General features: G+C 41.0%; 2 protein-coding genes across 4 annotated transcripts; one reads left to right on the top strand and one right to left on the bottom strand.

Annotated features, from left to right (window-relative positions):
- Positions 1 to 3,339: 3,339 nt before the first annotated feature.
- LOC109995008 (SH2 domain-containing adapter protein E) lies at positions 3,340 to 14,271 on the bottom strand. The gene is made up of 6 exons (XM_065947963.1): positions 12,670 to 14,271; positions 9,196 to 9,322; positions 6,914 to 7,150; positions 6,189 to 6,450; positions 5,817 to 5,936; positions 3,340 to 5,182 (listed from the first exon to the last, which is right to left on the bottom strand). The coding sequence occupies exons 1-6, from the start codon at positions 13,183 to 13,185 to the stop codon at positions 4,999 to 5,001; spliced, it is 1,446 nt and encodes a 481-aa protein (XP_065804035.1). The 5' UTR covers positions 13,186 to 14,271; the 3' UTR covers positions 3,340 to 4,998.
- A 146-nt stretch (positions 14,272 to 14,417) lies between these two features.
- On the top strand, positions 14,418 to 19,141 carry pygo2 (pygopus homolog 2 (Drosophila)). 3 transcript variants are annotated; one of them, XM_020648596.3, is made up of 4 exons: positions 14,418 to 14,619; positions 15,360 to 15,423; positions 16,057 to 16,109; positions 16,253 to 19,141. In XM_020648596.3, exons 2-4 carry the CDS (start codon positions 15,372 to 15,374, stop codon positions 17,945 to 17,947), a joined length of 1,800 nt encoding a protein of 599 aa, XP_020504252.2. In that variant the 5' UTR covers positions 14,418 to 14,619; positions 15,360 to 15,371; the 3' UTR covers positions 17,948 to 19,141. The 3 variants fall into 3 exon arrangements, with proteins under 3 accessions (XP_020504252.2, XP_065804034.1, XP_020504251.2); XM_065947962.1 differs by lacking the exon at positions 15,360 to 15,423; XM_020648595.3 differs by having other exon boundaries at positions 14,419 to 15,423.
- The last annotated feature ends 1,206 nt before the right edge of the window (positions 19,142 to 20,347 follow it).

Here is a 20,347-nt window from a genome sequence, read left to right as displayed (position 1 = left end):
CTTTACACAAAACAATATATAAAAGGAAGATTTCTAGCTTACATTACTGCTTGTTAAGTATTTGAATGCTATCATTGGTTGTTGTCTGATGGTAGCTAATGGATTAGCCTCTGTTATTTAATCTTGAAATATGGCTTAGTGGGTCTCTAGTCCACTCTCCAATAACTTTTTAGTTGCTGATCAATCAAGAACAGGTGGTTGTAATAAGCTTGTATCCCTTTTGTGTTGTGTTATGTAAAACATGTAAGCCAAGTAGCTTCCAAGCTAATAGTAGTTTAAGCTAGGAAGTGGCTGTTGCTAGCATTGATGTGGTCTGATAATTAATGATTAAATATTTGTTTTTAACTTGAAATATTGGTCGATTTTATCCCTCTTAACTATTCTTTGATTATTTTTTTTCAGAATTTTTTGATGTGTAACACAAAAATATCCATCCAGACAATTCCAAGCTAATCAGGCTGGTGAGGCTGGTGGTAGTATTAGCTGTGGTCTTGTGGTAACAAACATGATCAAATATGTTGTTGGGAGATTAAGTATGGTCCCATTTCCCTTGTTTTTTTCACTATTCATTCCATTGAGAAGTGGTGACAGAACTAGGTTTTATGAAATCCCCTTATTAATTAAAGCTATTTGCAAACTAGCCTTTTCAATCACACAGGGACAATGAATAGCTCTAGGACATCCTGCGAACAGTATCTAAAACTACTCCTGACCTTACCAGGTGAGCTGATTCAAACTAAAAGGCAGGAGTCTTTGTTGATGGATCGCACATGGCAGGCGCTGCTACTCTGTGTGAGCAAAGGAGATGAGCAACACAAAGCCGGCCCGTGTCACTGGCACCCACCCTGAAGCAGCAGATAAGGAACACTTCGGTTACCAACAGATCAGGTCAAGCGACACCAAGATGTCAAGCCACCATGTCGATCAGACAGAGTCAGGCAGCGATCACGCCAAGCTGCCATGCAAGCCTGTGAGGGGGCAGCGATTGTATGAGAATAGAGTGGCATACATGTGGGACAGGAATGAGATTATTCATTCAAGTATACAGTAGCAAAGGTGGCTCAAGGTCTATATTGTGTGATGATTAATTCCTTTCCAGGTGTAGCTGGATCGCTCTTGGGGAGAATTTGAGAAGGCATGCTTTCCTCAGGTTCATGAAATCCATCTTGACAGAAGACCGCAGGGAGACCTTATGGCCGCAGCTCAATGCCAGAGAGGAGACAGGAGACATATGAATTACAAGGGCCTGGGACTGTTAATTCATAAAGATCACGCTTTGATACACCAGGCAGTGATGGAAAGCAACTAATCACATTTCCACAAGTCCTGTTCTCAATACAGTTTTGAGTTACTTTGAATTTACATGAGTATTTATGTAATGCTACTTTATAATAATATAAAACCGATGAAAGCCTTAAGCAGACATGCATCCAAACATTTTATATACATTGGTTTATAGAGAATGAGTCACTTCTGGTTGTTGTCTGGTATAATCAGTGTTGCAAAAGCAAAAAACTAACAAAAATAAGCTTGGCTTGCCTCAATTGTCTGGGCAATGGCAGCATGGCATGTTGTGTTCTGGCCTCTTAAAGTGACCCGCCAGATCACCAGAAAACACTCCCACAGAAGAAAAAAAAAATGTGTAATCTCAAGAGATAATAAGATAAATGTATCTTTTATAATGGGAAAACCAGCTTTGTTACCCTGAGATAACAAGTTGAGATTTCAAGAAAATAACTGGAAATTAATTTCTTATCATGGGGAAATTCAGTGAATAAAATGTATGAATCCATATCTGCTTCGGGCTTCCCTTGATGCTGCACAAAACAAAGAAAGATAAAACTCAACAATGAAAACTCCTTTTTGTTGTTGAACATTATACTTTACACTCCACTCATTCATTCATTTGTCTCATGAACATGAAGAGGTGCCTGACCCTGGACTAAACTACTGAACAGTAAAGTAGCTAGCTAGCTAGCCTACATCGACACCTTCAACAACAAAAGCATCTACTCATGCCCAGATACTTTTTTTTCTGTAGAGTAGTCTTTTATTTGTAAGTTCAATGAAAACAATACTCAAATTTAACTTTACCTCACTCGTTATTGAGTTGTTTTTTTTAGCTATCTTGAAGTATATTATTTGATGCTAAGCAGAGGAGAGTCTCTTAAGTAACCTGCAAAAGCTTGCAGCCAACACCTAGCCTATACGCTATGGGCTAACTGATGACACAATATAAGACAGGCCTGAAAGATAGTGATGTACGTCGCTTTGGATAAAAAACGTCTGCTAAGTGAATTGTAGAATTGTAGAATTGTAGAATTGAAAGAAGTGTCTGGTTTTAGAGTAACGAAACCCAACCTGTGGGTTACTTGCCTTCATAAATTAAACCTCAAACTCTCCTTGGCACCAAACAGTGAAAGTGTCCTCCACAAGGTTCAAGGAGAAACCGGTGACAGACAGATAACGGCCTCAGATAACAGCGACTTGAGTGAGGAAAGTAAAGGAGAGGGCGTAAGAAAAGGAGACACTGAGACCGAGATGGTGTCAAATGCTCTTTTTTATCCTTCACCCTTGACATGGGACTCCTTGTGTGGTTTAATGCTGCATTTAGCTCAGATCTACACATTGCAAGTTTATCAGATGTTTGTCCTCAACATGATCCTCCACTTAAAACCTAATCTCCGCACCAGACCGTTCCTCCTTACCTTTTCACCCTCTCAGCTAGCATCATTTGCCTTGGCTAAGTGGTAGAGTTGGCAGTCTCACAGCCAGAAGGTTGGGTTCATCTCCAGCTCCTGCACTCACATGTAGAAATGTCCTTGGACAAGACACTGAACCCTAAATAGCCCCTGCTGTTACGCCAGTAGCCTGTGAAATAAATGTTTGATTGTATAGTGCTGATGTGTAGTTGGGCACTATATTTAGCAGCCTCTGCCATCAGTGTGTGAATGTGACATGTAAAGCTCTTTGAGTGGTCGAAAGACTAGAAAAGCGCTATCAAATTATAATCAGGGGGCGCTGGTGGTGCATTGGTTGGTGCATGTGCCACATGTGTGGAGGCTGTAGTCCTCCAAGCGGGCAGGCAGTCTTATCTCTACAATAAATGCACAAAACACCCAAAAATAAAACGATATCAAAACTTACTACCCCCCCTCAAAAAAAAAAAAAAACTGCTGAAACCCCAATCAAGCTCTTAGTTTAAAGATTCATTATGCTCAAATATGCCCTCATTCAGTCATGCCAGGATGTGTGAAGAGGCTGCTTCCTCTGGGACAATGAGACAGTCAGAAGCTTTGATCATTCACTTTCAGAGCGAGCAGCACTGACAAAAACATCCGCACATTTTGTTGTTTTTGTTGTTGATTTATTAAGATCAGGAGGAAGCTCACAGAGGATCTCCCTTATTGAGATTCAGGACCTTTCATTTTAATCTGTTCTACAATGTTTCAACAGCAGGCCTTCACATATCAAAGGTGGAAAAACTGTAAAAACAGGTGTGTCTCTGCAGGTCTCTGCCAAAAAACTACAACCTGACATCCTTTAAATCTGTGAAGAGACGTGGGAATGGCAGACCTCCAAAAAAATATAAGAAAAAAAAGCCTAATCTTATTTTCACCATAATTTATTGTCATCCTGATCGCTAACAGGCTGTGCTGCAATGATTCCAGCAGATCTCTTGTTTAAGAGATGCGTCTCATATGTTTGGGACTTCTTAGCACCAGGGGTAACATTAGACTCTAAGTGAGAACAGCTTTACTTTTTAGCAACAGGGGATATAAATGAACAATATATGAATACAAATATTTAATCAAAAAATGTCTTGTTTACTTAATTTGTATATTTGTCCTTACACATATACCTGTGAATAAAGCTTTATACGAGACATCTTACTACAATGTTTTCTCACCACAGATACCATTGATTTTCATGTTTATTTCACAGATATTAGCCAAAATAAGTCGCTTGTTTGCCAGAAAACTACAGACGAATAAAAGTCTCAGTTCTTATCAATAAGAGCCCTAACTCTTGTAAATCCATGTTTTCTTAAGCACATTGCATCACGATGAATCACTCGCTCTTCACAGTGCAGATAATTGAGTACAAACAACTCCCTCATTCACAGTACAACAGGGGAAATCCTCAAGGGACAGCGGTTACAGGCAACTAACAAGTGTAAGAGCATAAATAAGAAAAACGCTGTGAGCATAAAGGATTAAAAAGAAGGTCTTTGTTCATATTTGATCAGAGGAGTGATATCCACCGTGGGTAGATTTTATCAACTATCCATTTTAAGAAAACAAGGATTTGGGTTTTGGCACGTTGGTGCAGTGTACCAGCACATCCACCAGGGGGAGAAAGAGAGCTACAAGAGTTTGCTTCCACATATTCAAGGACTTTCTACTTCAGTTTCCTTTTGAAAATCTCAAATATTACATGCAGCTTCTGACTGAGCAACAATCGAGAAACATGAACATCTAAACCAAGGAGGACATGTTCTTAGAGGAGCTAAAATGTCGCTGAAAACAAAGAAAAAGTGGGCTCGCTCACTGCATGGCTGCAATAATCCAGAAAATGTGTTTCTTTGCTTTGAGCTTCTGACTGAGCCACTTTGGATTACCAAAATATCTCATCTTGGTACGAGTCAGATTTAATCATTAATAGATCTACTTGGCTGTGCTGTGCGTCCCTCTTGTTCACATGTAAAACAGCAGCTTAGATGATTTGCATCCGCCGCACATCAAAGGGAAATAAAGACAGCAGAAGAAGAGATACAGGGTTTCTAAACTCAGAGGGACCTGCCAACTAAAATAAAAAAAATATTAGAAAACTAAAACATCCATAGGGTCAGCCAAGTTATACAGCGAGACTTTCTGAAATGATAGGAGCAGTACATGTACACATTGATCAGAGGTGAGTTATTTTTTTAAACATTTTGTCCATGTGGGTCCCCAGAGGTGTGTTTGATTTGTATACCTAAGCTGGGTTGGGGTGGAGTCAGTGTATGCGAGGCACTGGGTGCAGCAGGGTCATGTGCTCGGCGCCATTGAAAGGCAGACGCTGGGTGCAGTAGTGGTGCACCACCTCTGGGATGCTGGGAAACACGCAGCTGCTCTGGTCCAGGGTGTAGCCGTTCTCTTTGGTCTGAGCCACGATGATGTGAACACAGCCTTGGCTCGTCCTGAGTCACACAGAGGAGAGATGTGAACTAACCTACAATACAAAGCTGATACTGGTCTGACTTGTGTTACCATCACGAGTGACGGGTCATTAAGAGAGTTTCAAACATTTTTTTTCAAGTTACACATAAATTACTTCCCTTATTTTGCATAATGTAAGTTTAAAAAAAAAAAAAAAACATTTTGAACTTTTAAAAGTAAATTCAAAAGTTTGAAGTTAACATAATGTGAATGTAGAAAATACTTTTGAAAAGTGTTAAAATAAAACTTTGAGTTTTAGCATTGGATATAAAAAAAAAGCCAAAAGAGTAATGTTTGTTTTTTTTACGTTTCTTGTTTTGTTTTTCTAGCTTCTTAAGCTTGGAATTTACTCATGTCTCAAATATATATATTTTTTTCATTTAGATGGATGTGTGTAAAATAATGAACTAGGTATTGATTATTATCAGCACATCCATTAAACAGTTGATTAAACAGTTATCATTTATTTAAGGGTATTAAAACAAACTTCTAATTATTGAATTTTGAAGCTGGGTACATCACATTGTAATCTTTTCAGACTGTACAGTTTTGAAATCAATAACTTATATTTCATCCCTTGGGACACAACTGGCTGCACTTCCAGGTTACACTCACTTGAGGGCGATGGAGTACTTGCTGTTGTCCGACTCGCTGTTCCTTACCAGGAAGCTGGCCTCTTTGCAGGACTGTAGCTGAGACTCCGCCTCCTGGCGAGTCACACAGCCGTGGTACCAGCTGAGAGAGAGGGCGGGATTACTTTTCATCTGCTATTGATCAAGTGCTGAGCCCCTTTTATATAAAATCCCCTGGTCATGAGTAATACTCTTATAAAACGTTGACATTTATAACTATTCCACAGTTAGGGTCAGTACAGGAATAAGAAACATATGCAGACATATTCTGACTTATTGATTCAGTCTAAAATAGTTTGAGAATCAAAGTTTTATGTATCTAAATCCTATCATTTAATCCTTTCTACCTCCTCACCTCTGTTTTTCGAGGGGCAGGGAGGGGTCAACAAAGCAAGCCTCCGCTTCCATGTTGGCGCCAGGGGAGCAGGATGGCAACAGGGTTGGAGGAGAGGAGCGCAGGATCTTCTGAGTCCAGCTTTTCTGCCTCAGATGCTGATGCTGATTCTGCTGCTGTGGCTGGGCTGGCGGATGTTGAGGCTTCCTGTTGAGTGTGGGGTGAGGTGTGTCATCTTTGGTTGGTCGTTCAGGACTGTCAAACTGTGCTGTGGGGAAGGAGGCTGCGAGAGAAGATATGTAGTTATGCAAAGAAAAAGAAAAAGCCTCTCTATGCCTGAGTTTGAAGTGAGTGTAGAGAGACCTCGAGTAAGTCTAAAATAAGAAGGCAGCAGTTTGATGATTCATGCGCAATGTTTTCAGTATGCTGATGGTCTATGCAGCATATAAAATATACATGCTAAAGCAGGCCTGAGATGTTTTTTGAAACAAATATTTTTCATATTGATCCAAGGCAGAGACGATGCAGGGTTGGAGCTATGTTATATAAACGTTAGTGGTTAATAGTTAAACTGGGACAGCCTAAAGTAAGTGATGTATTATTCCCTTTAAAAGTAAAGGCAATACAGTCAAGGTGTTCACATATTCTAAACATTTCCCACTTCCCCTTTATTCAAAGAATTGGTGCAGTGCTTGTTTTCAGGTTTCATTGTGTGACACATGGTGTAGAAAATAATCCTGATGTACCTGAAAGCGTTCTAACAATCTGCTCTTTCTTCCACTCCCAGGGCAGCTCGTACTCAGCAGACGGACGAGGATCCAGCTCAGGCTGCGTAACTCCCGGCCTGTCACCGTCTCCGCTACCCTCATACGGGATGTCGTATATCTGTAAAGGTGCAGGCTGGCCTTCCTCCACTGTTCCCTCACTCGCCTCCATCAGCACACACACCTTCAGCAGGTCCTTGGACCCCCGACGTCTGATCTCTTGGAGATTAAAAAAAAAGGGGGATTAAAGATTAAAACCTCTGCAGAGAGATACAGAGGAGACCATTGATTTCTTTTTATAAAAGTGGATTTGCCCTACATCCAAAAACTGAAACTATTATAGCCTTAAACCTGCATTATTTGTAGTGGCCAGCAGGGGGTGACTAAAGAAGCCAAGTGAGATTTACTGGATCAACTACACCAACTACCAAGGTGCATGAAAAGTGAAAGATCCAGCAACATCTAGTAAGAAGATCAACAATATTTGAAAAAATTAAACTGACGCATTTTCAGCTATAATGTTTTAATAAAGTTGATTTTCATTCTACAAGTGTTGCTGGAGGTTTTTGACCTCCACCAGCAGGGAGTGACTGGCTGCAAAATCACGACAAATTTTGTAGAAGTCAATGAGAAAACAGTCTTCTCATTTCATTATTACCACTGTAAACATTGTTCTGACCAGTTTATGGTCTCCATCATTTCTTTTAAGTTTTTTCCCCCAATACAGAATGATGACATTTTTGTAATAATGGTCCCATTCTGAGTAAGAAAAACCTTGTAATTTAAATGTTACTTAAAAAATGACCACAAAGCAATTAGTTCTTCTAAAAATACTCTGAAGAGCAGGTTTTTATTTTTCTTTGGCAAATTACAATTATTTTTTATGAGTATTAAGTAGCATAGATGTGATATCACAGTTACCATGGTAACCAAGCTAAGAGTTTGTGAATGTAATCAGCTCTTACAGTATCTCTGCCCACTTCTACAGTCTATGCAAGGATACAACAAATGACGGACATGACACTTAGAAACGTGTGGAAGAAGCTAACAAAAACTCCATGTGAACAAAATGACCTTAGTGATGAACTTTTGACTGTTTCCTTTTAAATACACTTCAAAAGTGTCAAGGATGAACTTCCATACACCATGAGAATAAAAGATTATTGCCAGGCTGCAAGAAGCAGCGACCTTAGCCGTTAACCTCTTCTAATAAGACATGTCTGATAATGGTTTATAATGGGGTCATAAGGTCACAACCCAACGGTGTGATTACAAATGTGTGCATACATTAATAAATAGGAGATGTGATTAAATAGATCTGGGTCAAAAGATTAATTTGAGTTCAGTCCAATAACTTAAAGAGATTCTTTTACAAACTGACTGCCCAAAAGTTATTCTCATTAATTTTTATAAAGTGTGTTTATAAAATGATTTATTAACTATTATTAAAACCCTTAGGCCGTGGCACCACAATGACTAATGGACTTTGATGATGTGTAATTATTCATGACTCATTTTATCAGCTTATCATACAAACACAGTTGGTAAAATCAACATGGTATTCCCCCCCAATAAACAGAGTTTCCTTCTCTTAACTGATGTCAACTGCTACATATAGTGTTAATAATAAAGCGGCCTCATTCCCTTACATCCTCACTTATTGAGTCAAGCTGACATCAGACTTGCTCACTTCCTTGGTATGATTTAAGCCTCATAAATTGACTCAGTCACATCATCACATCCTCTGTAGACTTCTCTGAGGAAGCCTGGAAGTAGCACCGGGCACTGCCAAATCTACTAGAGAGCACTGCAATAAACCATGTTCACAGTCACAGCAGGCTATTGTGTAACCCTTCTGGCTGGAACAATGGAGTGAAGGAAGGAAAGGTCAGGAGAGCATGTGATTGGTTAGAGGACCACCAGTCTTCCTCGATCCTGGGAAGTTTTGATAAATGGCCAGACAGGTCCATATAGGGGGGTTACACGGGAGAGGAGGAGGGCAGTGAGGGTCAACTTCCTTTTTAGAGAATAGCACCAGGAAACACGGACAGGAAAGAGGAAGCAGGAGCAGGAAACTGCACCCATTGTCCGAACACTACACGGCTGCTACGGCGCAGGGAGCACTACGGGAGCGAATTCCCAATCTTACAGCTCGGACAGGGAGGCAGAAACGAGAATCCTGTCTTACTGTGAGGTCAAACCTAGAGGTAGAGATTCAGTGATCAGAGAACAAGGGGAGTGATTGTTTATTAATGAAGGCTTACCTGTGATCATCTGCTGGGCATCATAAGGCTCCATGTAACCATCGTTCTCACCAACCCTCTCTGCTTCTCTTTGCTCCCTGGTCTTCTGAGCATCAAAGGGATCTGCGTAATCTTCAAGGATGATCAACTGGATCAAAATAAAGACAGAGAATCATTAAGCAGACACTTTAAAAAATCAAAAGTAAAAAAACATCAAGTAAAAGAAAAAACCGGGGTCTGACAGACAGCTATGTTTAAAGTCCAGCTTTTAACATTCTGAGTTTTATCATATTAACACCTTTTTTTAATTTTAACTTTTATCAGGGTTAAAAGATCACGCGCTGTTGTAAATATGTCCTGCTGTTGTCCAGGTTATGAGTTGTATTGAAAAGGGAAACCTGACAAATCTTAATATCTTCCCCATTTGATCAGCAACTGAAAATAAAAACAAGATGCAGCGTCTGAGGAAAGTTGGGCCACACGCTCAAAACAACATATTAGGGAAAACCTTAGCTTCAGTAAGCTAACAAATGATAGTAGCCTATGTAACCAGTTCAAGCTAAGCTCACTAGCTGGTATTATTTCACAACACAAGTAGCTAGCAAACAGTAGAGTTAGCTAGAAATATGTTGAAGCTAATGTTTGCCATTAGTGGTTGATTTCAGCCAATTTTTCAAACAAATGATAGGTCTACCGTTATATTACATCACGCTACACCACTAACAAGTTAACCAAAATGTAAGCTTACAGGTTTAATGCTATTGTTAACTGTTGTCTAATGGTTACATTCAGTTAATTCAAATCAAATAATATCCTAATGTTAGTATTACACAACTCCACTAGCTAGCTAGCTAACAGTAATTTAAGCTATTTGATGGTTGAATGGTTATATTAGCTTTTGTCTTATAGATGTAGTTAGCCAATTCCAACCTAACTTTACAGACTGAATTCGTCAAATTAAACAAATTTCCGGCTAATGGTATTTTAGTTAGCATTTGGGCGCCACATCCTGTTCATAAGGCTGGAGAACAATGGTTGTGATGGAAATAGATTACGATGAAGTAGCTACCACTATCTTATCGCAATTAAGTAAAAAGTACAATTCATCAACAAAGCACAAATGTAGCTTAGATATGTTTTTGTAAAGGTCAGACAATTAGGCCTTTGTTTCTCTGAAAATGTGTCAAACCCTTCGTTAAGACAGAAATAGTTTTCTATTTTTATGTATTCATTGGGATGATTTGTTAAGCCATACAATCAAAGTATTGAACATCATGTGTTTTTTTTCTCCATGGTAACTCAGTATTTAACGTTATTGTATTCTAATTTATGATAAGAGGTTTTTTTTCAGACTATTACAAAACAATTACTCGTGCATGGTATCAAGCGAAGAAATATCCAAAAGTTGTAATAAATCTTGGAGTTGGTTTTGGTCAACTTCACTACCGGAAACCTGTTTCTACATCTTGACTATGGAAGCACTTTGGTAGTTAAAACCTTCCTCTTCTCTGTCAACAACCTCTATTCTACTCCACCAGTCATGCCTAACTCTCTTGTCATCTTATCAGTGCTGTCTAAGTTGTTGTGTATTTTACAAGCTGCTAGCCAAGAGACAATGGTATGGACCGTAAAATGAAGATGTTCCTCTTCAATCACTTCCAGTTGTGTCCCTTTGCCAAAGAAATGTCAACGTTTGGATAAAAAGATGCTTAAAAAAGCTGAAACCCAAAGTGTGGTAAACTTTAGGCGTTGTTTAAGAGAGTTAAAGTGAAACAAATGCAAACTTCATAGAAAGGATGAAGGTGCACAAATATTACACAAAACTCACTCAATCAAAACTTTGACTTTGCAGACATGAGTAACAGGTCAAAAATCGGGATGTACCCAAACTCTGAAATCTAAAACTCACATTTTATTCTACCATTCTTTTATCTGTCACTTTTCTCACCATCGCTCAGCTATCACTATCCCTGAATTCTCAGTCTTTCTACCTCTTTTTTCTAAAGCCAAGCTGGAGGGGACTTGAGTTAGCGCCTAGGTGTCAAGTAACACGATGCTTTTTCCAACATGATAGCCTTCACCGGATCACCAGGGGGCCTGAGTGTAGAGAAAAGGATGGATGAGGGGGGTGAGAGAAAATGAATACTGAGCAACATTACATGCAGGAGAGGAAGGTAAGGCCTCACATCTGACTGCAGCTTTGTATTCAAGGAGGGGAAGGTGTGTGTGAGGACGAGGGGGTAAGAGGAAGAGATAGATACACACACTGGGAGGAGTGGGAGTAGTGGAGACAAAGGGGAAGGAGAAAATGAAACAATAATATCAATTTTCAGAGCTTGGACTGAGTCATCGCCTCTTAATTTCCAGCACTTTTGATGGCATGCATGTTGTTTTTTGGTTGTGTATGAGTTGTGTTAACCACCTGCTAGAGTACGGAAAGCTGCATCAGAATCAATTTTGTCCAATTTCACATCCAAACACAAAAAATAAGTCAGAAGATGTTTACTTACGTATGTTAAAGTTCAAATGCTATAAAGAGTCCATTTACCCTAAAGTTTCAAAAGTTGAATTTGTCATTCGGCGTCAGATTGATGACTGTGATTAAAAAGTACCATCTTGATCAGATTATGATTACTGGTGGAAGAAGAGTTAAGATATTTTAATAAAGTTAAAGAAATGAACAATCTAAAGATATTTTATTACAGGTAGAAGTTGTGCTCTTAAATTCAACTGAAGTATACAAATATCGTAGTAACAGTTTATTTAAAGATTTTTAAAATGTTAGTAATTATTACGCTGGTTTCTGATTTCAGAATAATAAATAGTGTGTTGTTTAATGATTGTACCTATAGGCCTACGTACATCAGTAAACAGCTCATTCAAATAGGCTACCTTATGTTCCCCCAGCTTGCTTAACCTTGAACATTTGTATGTATTTTTAATCCTATAGAATTCATGCAGTGACTCCTATGACTCGAAGTATGTGTACCTCTAAATTGTATTAATGCACGGTAGTTCAGCAGATGTTTACTGATGTGGTTGAGGTAAAAGCTAATTTGAATAACTTGACATCTTTAACACTTTATGACTTAAGAAAACAATCTTTTTTTTATGTGATTTCTAACTTGAAACTGAAGTGGTAGCTGTCAGGTAAGTGTGCTGAGGTTTAAAATACAATATTTATTTCTGAAATAGACTTCTTCACTGTAAAGTGGCATCAAATAGAAATGCCAATTTTTGTTTATGTTTAGGTAGGCTAAATGTAGACTGTTTATGTAATCAATCTTTAAAATGTCCCTTATATGCACATTATAAGTACAAGCTATATCACATTTTAATCCAAGTCTAAAAAATATGAGATAAAAAATGACCAATGAGGGAATCCAAAATGAAATGATTTCAGTATGATACCACAGATTTCAACTCAAAAGGCTTAAACAAAAATTTAAAATGAGTAGAAACACAAGTGAATGGGATCTGCCAATGGTTACTCACAGTTTCTGTCTTGCACTGCAGTAGTTTCTCTGTTTCAGGTACTTGGTTGGTGATGGTGCTGCTGTTGAAGTTTGGGCTTTTGTCCTGTTTGTCCACCCTGATCAGCCGGTTGATGTAAGAGTTAGCAGATGGAGAACTCTTCAGAGGTCGGTGCTGCTGCTGCTCCTCAAACACTGGCTCCGCTTTGGAGTTTTTACGACTCTTCCCAGACAGCAGGTTGTCCCACACTTTTCCATCTTTCACCGGGGTGCTGGCAGCGCTTCTACTCAACTCTATGGCTGAGTTTTTTCGGTTTCTCCCGGACAGGAGAGACCCCACTCCTCCACCTCCTCCTCCTGTGCTGCCAGAAGAGGAGTTCTTACGATGGCCCGTTTTGGAGCCTGTTGTTTTGGTACCAATGCTTGCCACCAGCCCGGTTTTGTTGGCTCTTGGTTGTGAGCCTGATTCTGAAGCTGATCGGATCCTGTCGGTACCATTCTTCAGATTGATGGGGAACTCTTTGAACCACTTTGCCATTATAACTAAGCTGGAAACCAATAAACTTCTCGGCCTGCTCAACACCTTTTAGTGCCATGCACCAGCAGGGCCCCAGAGACGCACCTTTTCAAATCACAGCCAAACTAACAAAAGACTTCCGTTGCTTTATTCTAGGATAGAGCCAACAGGATCTCCACACCTCAGTTTCAAGCCTACAAAACTATATGGTTCTATTCTTACACCTTACAATATCTTTGTAAATAAAAACGTACAAGCTGCCCTTTTGGCAAGAAAAATAATACTTTATCCCATTTGTACCTACTTACACCTGTTTCTTCCTTTGCTCAGAGAAAAAGTTTATTCCCTTTGAATGAACAGATGTCTTTGGAGTGGGAATACCCGAAAGAATGCAAAGTTCTTCTTGCTTCTGATTTGTGGTCCCATTCCCAGAGTGGCTTATAAGGTCCTTTACAGCCTGCTCCTGTCGCAATGAGGCTCCTGACTGCGCCTGGAGTTTAGAAGGGGGGGTGGAGGGGTCTGAAGTGAAGAGGGGGCAGGCAGAATCTAGTGGGCGGCGACAAGCTTTTAGTTGTGGACACCATGGTAGAATATGGAATACTATTTTGGAAACCAATTAAAGCGGAACAATATTCCCAGGTAACCCACTATGAATTTTTAGTTCTTTGGCCATAATGTTTAAGGGAGCCCTTGTTTAACCTGTAGGCCTACTATACAATATATAATTCCATGAATCAAAATGGCTACTGAGAAAAAAAGCAAACAGGCTCAATTATGCTGTCATATCAATTATTGTTGATTTTTACGAGCAATAGGTTACCACAAACATTCATATTCTTCCCCATTCATGTGGAAATTTACCCAGATGGAGTCTCAAATTGAATGTGACAGTCATATTAATATTTTGATGTTGGACGTTAATTCATTATTAATCTTTGTGTCACTTGATAATGTGCTTAATTGGCTGTCTAATTATTGTCCGGCCCTTCTTTAATTGCACTGCCTTGAGTTGGAAAATGGTCCGTTCTGAGCTGCTCCACATATTCCAAAGAAAGGGTTGACACTAAATCTATACATTTAAATAAATAACGTTTACAACTGTTGTCCGGTTAGATTTTAAGAATATTATGAAATAGTTTTATGTCTATTATACATTGCAAACTGTGTTGAAACAAATAATTCAAGAAATACATCTCTTATTAATTAGGTGTACTTATCGACACCCCCATTTTGGCGATGAGATGGAACCTTCCATGGTGCGCGATACTCCTGTTTGTCCCTCTTTGTCCGGTGGCGATAGAAGGCCATGATAATTATGGCAAAATTTGCGTTTATGAATGAATTATAGCTTAATGGTGGATCAACAAGCATACACCGAGTGAGGACGGGTTTGCTGACAATGACACACCAGAGAGTTTCATTTTAAAGGACAGCAGAGAGAGCAACGGAGAAAGGGTACAGTTTGCTTCCAAAGACAGTCTGCAAGATGGCTAGCTATCTTCAGTGGCATGCTAACGTTAGCTAGTCAGCTAATGTTAGCATAGTAAACATCCAATTTCCAAAAACATGATTGATTGCTTAATCTTTACTCTGATAAGTAAAACCAAGTGCACATTTTAACAACTGAATGTAGATATATAAATAATGGCTTCGGGTAATTTTCCGGTGTTGGAGCTACAGGGTGAAATCTCAATGCCGCTAGCGAGCCACATTGAGTAACGTGGTAGTAACTAGCTTGCGTTAGCTAGCTGGTTTGTTTTTTTTTGTTTTCTGCCACACATCTGTAAGTGATCATTTAGAGAGAGAGGTGGGGTGCTCTGTTACTTGCTTGTACTGGCACCCACGCCAGGTAGGAAGCAACCAGATTTACTCAGTTTGTAGAAACAACAACAAGACTTTAACTTGTGCTGAAGAACCAGATCCCGTTTTTACCTGACGCTTATTTGGTGACCAAATCCCGGCGTGACAGACACCGTGGCGAAACATTTAGCAGCTGGAAATTAGTTTCCAGACCTGGGCCGGCTTTATAATCTAATTTAAGTTGCATAAATACGTGTTAGATAATATTTAAATGATTTTGAAAATGACCTGAAAGGCAGATTCCACCTACTTTTGGCTCATAGCCTTTAAGACGTCGTCATTTTTAACTTTTTTTTTTCTTGCACATGAACGGTGATATGCCACTTCACCGACAGTCATATTAGCTAATGGCTGCCGAATCGGGGAGACTACTGGCGGGACAAGGAAAACGAAGCAAAGGTAGGAATTAATTTCACCCATCTCCCCAATCAGAACCGGAATCATCCATTACTGCGCTGCAATGGGGCTGCTGCACTGGTGCTGTTAGCAAATCTCTTCTCTCTCCCCCCCCCCCCCATATGTGAACTTCACGACTGTCTACGGTGGTGGCTGTTTCCTCACAGAGTGGATCTGTGAGAGGGGTTCATGTCTATCTTGCTATCAATGTACCTTCAAGCCTCGTTTCCTCGTTCCTCATGTCTTCGTCTTTTCCTGTCTCCCTCATTGACCTTACCTTTCTGCCTCTGTTTGCGGCCTCTCTCCCTCTCGCCTGGGTCATTTTGGTCTGCCTGGGTCATTTGCGATTCAAAGGCTTCATAACCTTGGTGATGATAACGCCTGGATGTTCAGCATCTTGTCCTCATGCCAGTCTATGTCCCATCATTGAATCCATCCCAACTGTTGGACTTGACATAGAGGCCCTAGGTCTAAAGCTGCTCCACTCTGTCACTAAGGGGTATTGGCCAATCCAAATGTGATGCTGCACCTGATTGGTGGTGGACTAATAGCATAAAGCAAAGAGGCCTATTTTTGTTGTGGCTAATATTACATTTTCCTCTATGAACCCGTTCCCTCTTTATTTGACTTTTTCAGCTTCCCAGATGAAGAGTCCCGAGAAGAAGAAGGCCAGGAAATCCACCACTCAGGTTATCTTTCAGACATCTAATTACTCTGTGAGATAATAACAAGTTAGATAATAAGTTTCTCAATGTAGAAAACCAAATTAACTTGACTGTTTAAATTGTGTTTATTTTAAAAGAAGATTTTGCTTTCAATTTTCTTGTTTTAGGCGGCTGGGTTTTCCCACCTCACTGAGTTTGCACCCCCTCCAACACCAATGGTGGACCACCTGGTGGCTTCCAATCCCTTCGATGATGACTTTGGACCCCCATCCCGACCCAGTGGCACAGGCGCACCAGGCAATGCTCCATTTCTACCCAGTCCGGGTGCAGGCGGTGGAGGCGGTTATGGAGGTGGAGGCAGAATGGGCGGCGGCATGGGCTTCATGGGAGGACCAGGAGGACCAGGTGGCGGCCAGCCTGTACGGCGTCCTCCATTCGGCCCACCATCCAACGCTGGACCTCACCATCAATTAGGCTTTGGAGGCATTCCCGGCTTTGGAGGCGGTGTTGGGGGAGGAGGAGGCGGCGGCGGCGGAGGAGGAGGTGGTGGCTTTCCTCCTGGCGGGCCTTCTCAGTTCAATATGCCACAAAACTTCAGTCCACCCATGCATGGCGGTCCAGGTTTCAACCCCATGTTGTCCCCGGGAGCTATGGGAGGTCCTGGAGGAGGAGGGGCACCTCACCCTCGCTTTGGCATGCCACCACAGCAGCAGCATGGTCAGGGTGGACACCCATTCAACAGCCCGCCTTTACCTGGTGGTGGAGGTCCAAGAGGGCCCCCGCATGGTCCACTGCCTCCCATGGGAGGAGGCATGGGTCCTGGGATGAACATGATGGGGGGCATGGGTGGCGGCCCAGGAAGCAACATGGTGGGAGGGATGCCAGGTATGCCACCGCAAGGGCAGTTCCCTCCCTCCCAGGACGGTCCTTACCCTGGCCCCAGCCCACCAGGACCAGGCAATGAGGATGGAAAGAACTTTGGTGGAGGAGGGGCACCGCCTGGGCCTCAGCAGCAGCAGCAGCAGCAGCAGCAGCAGCAGCAGCAACAACAGATTAACCTAAATCCCAATGGCCCCCCTCCTAATAACACCACTCCTGGCCCTCCTGCTAACTCAGGCCCCTCGCAGCCAGGGGGAGGGTTCCCAGGCCACCCTGACGTCCAGCAGCCCAATGCCAACACACCCGGTCAGCCTCCCTCAGCACCACCCCAGCCTAACCCCAATTCTTCTCCTACTGGGCCCCTTAATGGGTCAGGGCAGCCCCAGCATCCTCCACCCAGTCAGCTGCAAGCCCCCAATAATTCTAACACCCCCAACTCAAACAACTCAAACCAGCAACAGCAGCAACAATCCACTCCACCTAACTCTGCCCCTGGTTCCACCCCATACAACCAGCAGAACAACACTCCTGGTACTGGTGGTCCACTCCCAAACCCGGCCTCCAATTCAGGTCAGAATAACATGACCAACAACAATGGTGGCAACACTCCTGGCAGCAACCCCAACCCACCCTCCAACTCAACTTCGACCCCAAACACCCAGTCCCCTCTGCCCCCCGGCCCGGCAGCTCCCTCGACCGGGCCTGGTTCTGGCCCTGGGAAACTTGGCGGACTTGGTATGGTCTTCCCTTGCGGCCTCTGCATGGCAGAGGTGCATGACGATCAGGACGCCATCCTGTGCGAGGCGTCGTGCCAGCGCTGGTTCCATAGGGACTGCACGGGCCTGACGGAGCCGGCGTATGGGCTGCTAACTCGAGAAAGCGCTGCCGTTTGGGCCTGTGACTTCTGCATCAAGACCAAGGACATACAGGCCGTGTTTGTGCGCCAGGGTTTAGGCCAGTTGGTGGCAGCTAATGAGAGTTGAGGAGTGGGCAACAAGGGACAAGGGAGCATCGTGGAGGTGCAAAAGCATGAGGACAAATAGAGACAATCTTTCCTCTGATCTAATTGAATGACCTGTGTTTCATGTCATCTACTCGCCCAACCTTCTCTTAACTAGCCCTTTACTCGTTCACTACACCCAGAAACATGGTCATTGATATTCATGCTTATACGTAGCACTTTTAAGTGGCTAGAGGCAAATCATTTTTTTCTCCCCCTTCCCTAGAGGTGTCAAATCTTAATGAATGTTAACTACACAGTCCTTCAGACATCTAGCCTGCCAACCAGCAAAGCACTGACACCAACACACTACCTCACAAACTTTGTGACTGACTGGCACGGAGGCTGCCGCACTGACTTGACTGTGATTGTCTCGTCACACTCATTCACCACATGGATAAGATGCTATCTCAAACACACACACACACACACACACATTGATTAAGAGTGTAATGTTAAATCTTTCCCCACTGTTTGTTGCTACAGTGACTCAAATCCTCACCATTTATTCTGTATTTGGAGGCTTTAATCAAAACAGAAACTGTATGAAATAATTTATCAAAATACATTAAAAGAGTGCCTGAAAGTCTGAGAGAAACTTTGGTTTAATTCATAAATTTATCCCAAGTTTCATTTGCCATTCAAGCACTGCCCTGTCACATTATTAGCCTTTAAATTCAAGCAAATGAAAAAAACACATTGGCATATTAACACATGCATGTTTAAGGGGAAATGCTTTTTAAGTTATTTTTCCAAGTCCTGCATATGCAAACATGCACATAAACACTCCCAGTTACCCTCTGGTTCTTGTATCTGTCATTTTGTACACAGTGCTGATTAACCCAAAGGAGACCCAGGCTAATATCTCATTCAATCCTTGCAAAAAGTGGACTTTAACATCAAAGTAATTGTAAATATTCAGACAGAATCTTGGTCTGGAGCTCCTCATTCGTTGTGAACATGCCTGAGAGTTGACCAATGAACAAAATAAGTTGAACTTGTGTGTTTTGGTTGTGTACAGTAAGACGTTTTGGTTTTTATACAGTACATTTGAGTCAACTATTTCTTTTTATCTCTGCAGTACACACAAATTGTGAAATCATTGCTTTTGGATGGTGTTGGCATAGCAAGTAGTGACATCATGTCATATCAGATGTGCATAGTCCTTTTTTTTTTTTTAAAGAAAAAAAGAAAAAAGAGGGGAGGGGAGGGTTGCATGTGAGTCAATGCAGTAACTGTCTGATCTGTTTGTTTATATACTGGCCTCTGAGCTGAAAGAGGCCTTGAGATAGACCAAATAATAAGTGAAAACAACTTTTTCACATCTCTGTCATGGTATAAGGTGTTTATAAATGTCCTTCCTTCTCTCCCATTTCTTTATTCAATGTCCAGGTTGCCTTTCTGTTCCTTGCTCCCTCTACTGTTCTCTCTCTTTTTTCTTTTTTGTACCGGTATTTGTGCTGTGCTCTTGCTCTGCTCTTGTGCCTCCTGGTGGAGCCTGGAAGAACCAGTGAGTCCTGGATGGGTGGGGGGGGGGGGAGAGAGAGAGGTACTGAACTCTGAGTAAAGAGTTTTTTTTTTTGTACTTGTCCATGTCTGTTTATATTCCCATTTTTTAATTTGTTTGCTATTTGTTGTATTAAAATAAGGTTAAGGAAAACCTGATTAAACGGATAATGTTATTTCTTGATCATTATGCTAACAGTCACATATTCAGTGATATACATTTAAATGGTCATCAGTGACTTAATTTTGCTGCTGTTCTCAGTTTATTATGAAATGAATCTGACAAGGATTAGAAATCTTACATCAGTTCCTTTTCTTTTTGAAAGATTTAATATAGGAAATATCAGTTCTCCTGATGGTGTTTCATCATCTTTTTGTTGACTTGAAAGTCTAAATTCTTAATTATGTTCTTGTATTTTCCTATAAGGAATAGAAAGTCATGCAATCAGCTACTAGTTATAAGTAAAACAGAGGAAGTGTTCAGTTGGTGCACCTCAAATGGTGTTATTAGGTTTATATAAACTATATAATAATTAGCTTTTCAGGAATTAGTAAAGGATTGTTTTTTAGCTTTAAATGGGACTATCTTTTAATGAAAGTCCTCTGAAAAATGCTGTTAAACTTAACACATCCCAAAGCTTTGTCTTTGTTTTGCAAGGAACCCAAAATAATTGTGTTTCCAAAACATTTCAAAGAATTCTGTAATGTGTATATATGTTTATATTTACAATATAACTGCATGTTAGGGTCTGTATTAACGCCACAACTTAGTCTGAAAGAGATCATTTACACTATAGTGCTGAATGTTTACAAAACAAGTGACAAAGGTTTAATTAAGTATAAATTGAAGTACAATGGCCATGACTAAAAGTAAAAC

This window comes from Labrus bergylta, chromosome 19, assembly GCF_963930695.1.
Source record: "Labrus bergylta chromosome 19, fLabBer1.1, whole genome shotgun sequence".
In the NCBI taxonomy this organism is placed as follows: domain Eukaryota; kingdom Metazoa; phylum Chordata; class Actinopteri; order Labriformes; family Labridae; genus Labrus; species Labrus bergylta.
This window is presented reverse-complemented; position numbering and strand designations above follow the sequence as displayed.

Excerpts from the sequence above, each read along its gene's own strand:
- LOC109995008 (XM_065947963.1), bottom strand. The coding sequence starts at position 13,185 with ATGGCAAAGTGGTTCAAAGAGTTCCCCATCAATCTGAAGAATGGTACC. Across the intron at positions 6,451-6,913 it reads GATTGTTAGAACGCTTTCAG|CCTCCTTCCCCACAGCACAG; the intron begins GTACATCAGGAT and ends CTTCTCTCGCAG. Across the intron at positions 5,937-6,188 it reads CTGCCCCTCGAAAAACAGAG|CTGGTACCACGGCTGTGTGA; the intron begins GTGAGGAGGTAG and ends CCTCTCTCTCAG.
- pygo2 (XM_020648596.3), top strand. The coding sequence starts at position 15,372 with ATGGCTGCCGAATCGGGGAGACTACTGGCGGGACAAGGAAAACGAAGC. Across the intron at positions 15,424-16,056 it reads ACAAGGAAAACGAAGCAAAG|CTTCCCAGATGAAGAGTCCC; the intron begins GTAGGAATTAAT and ends TGACTTTTTCAG. Across the intron at positions 16,110-16,252 it reads CCAGGAAATCCACCACTCAG|GCGGCTGGGTTTTCCCACCT; the intron begins GTTATCTTTCAG and ends TTCTTGTTTTAG.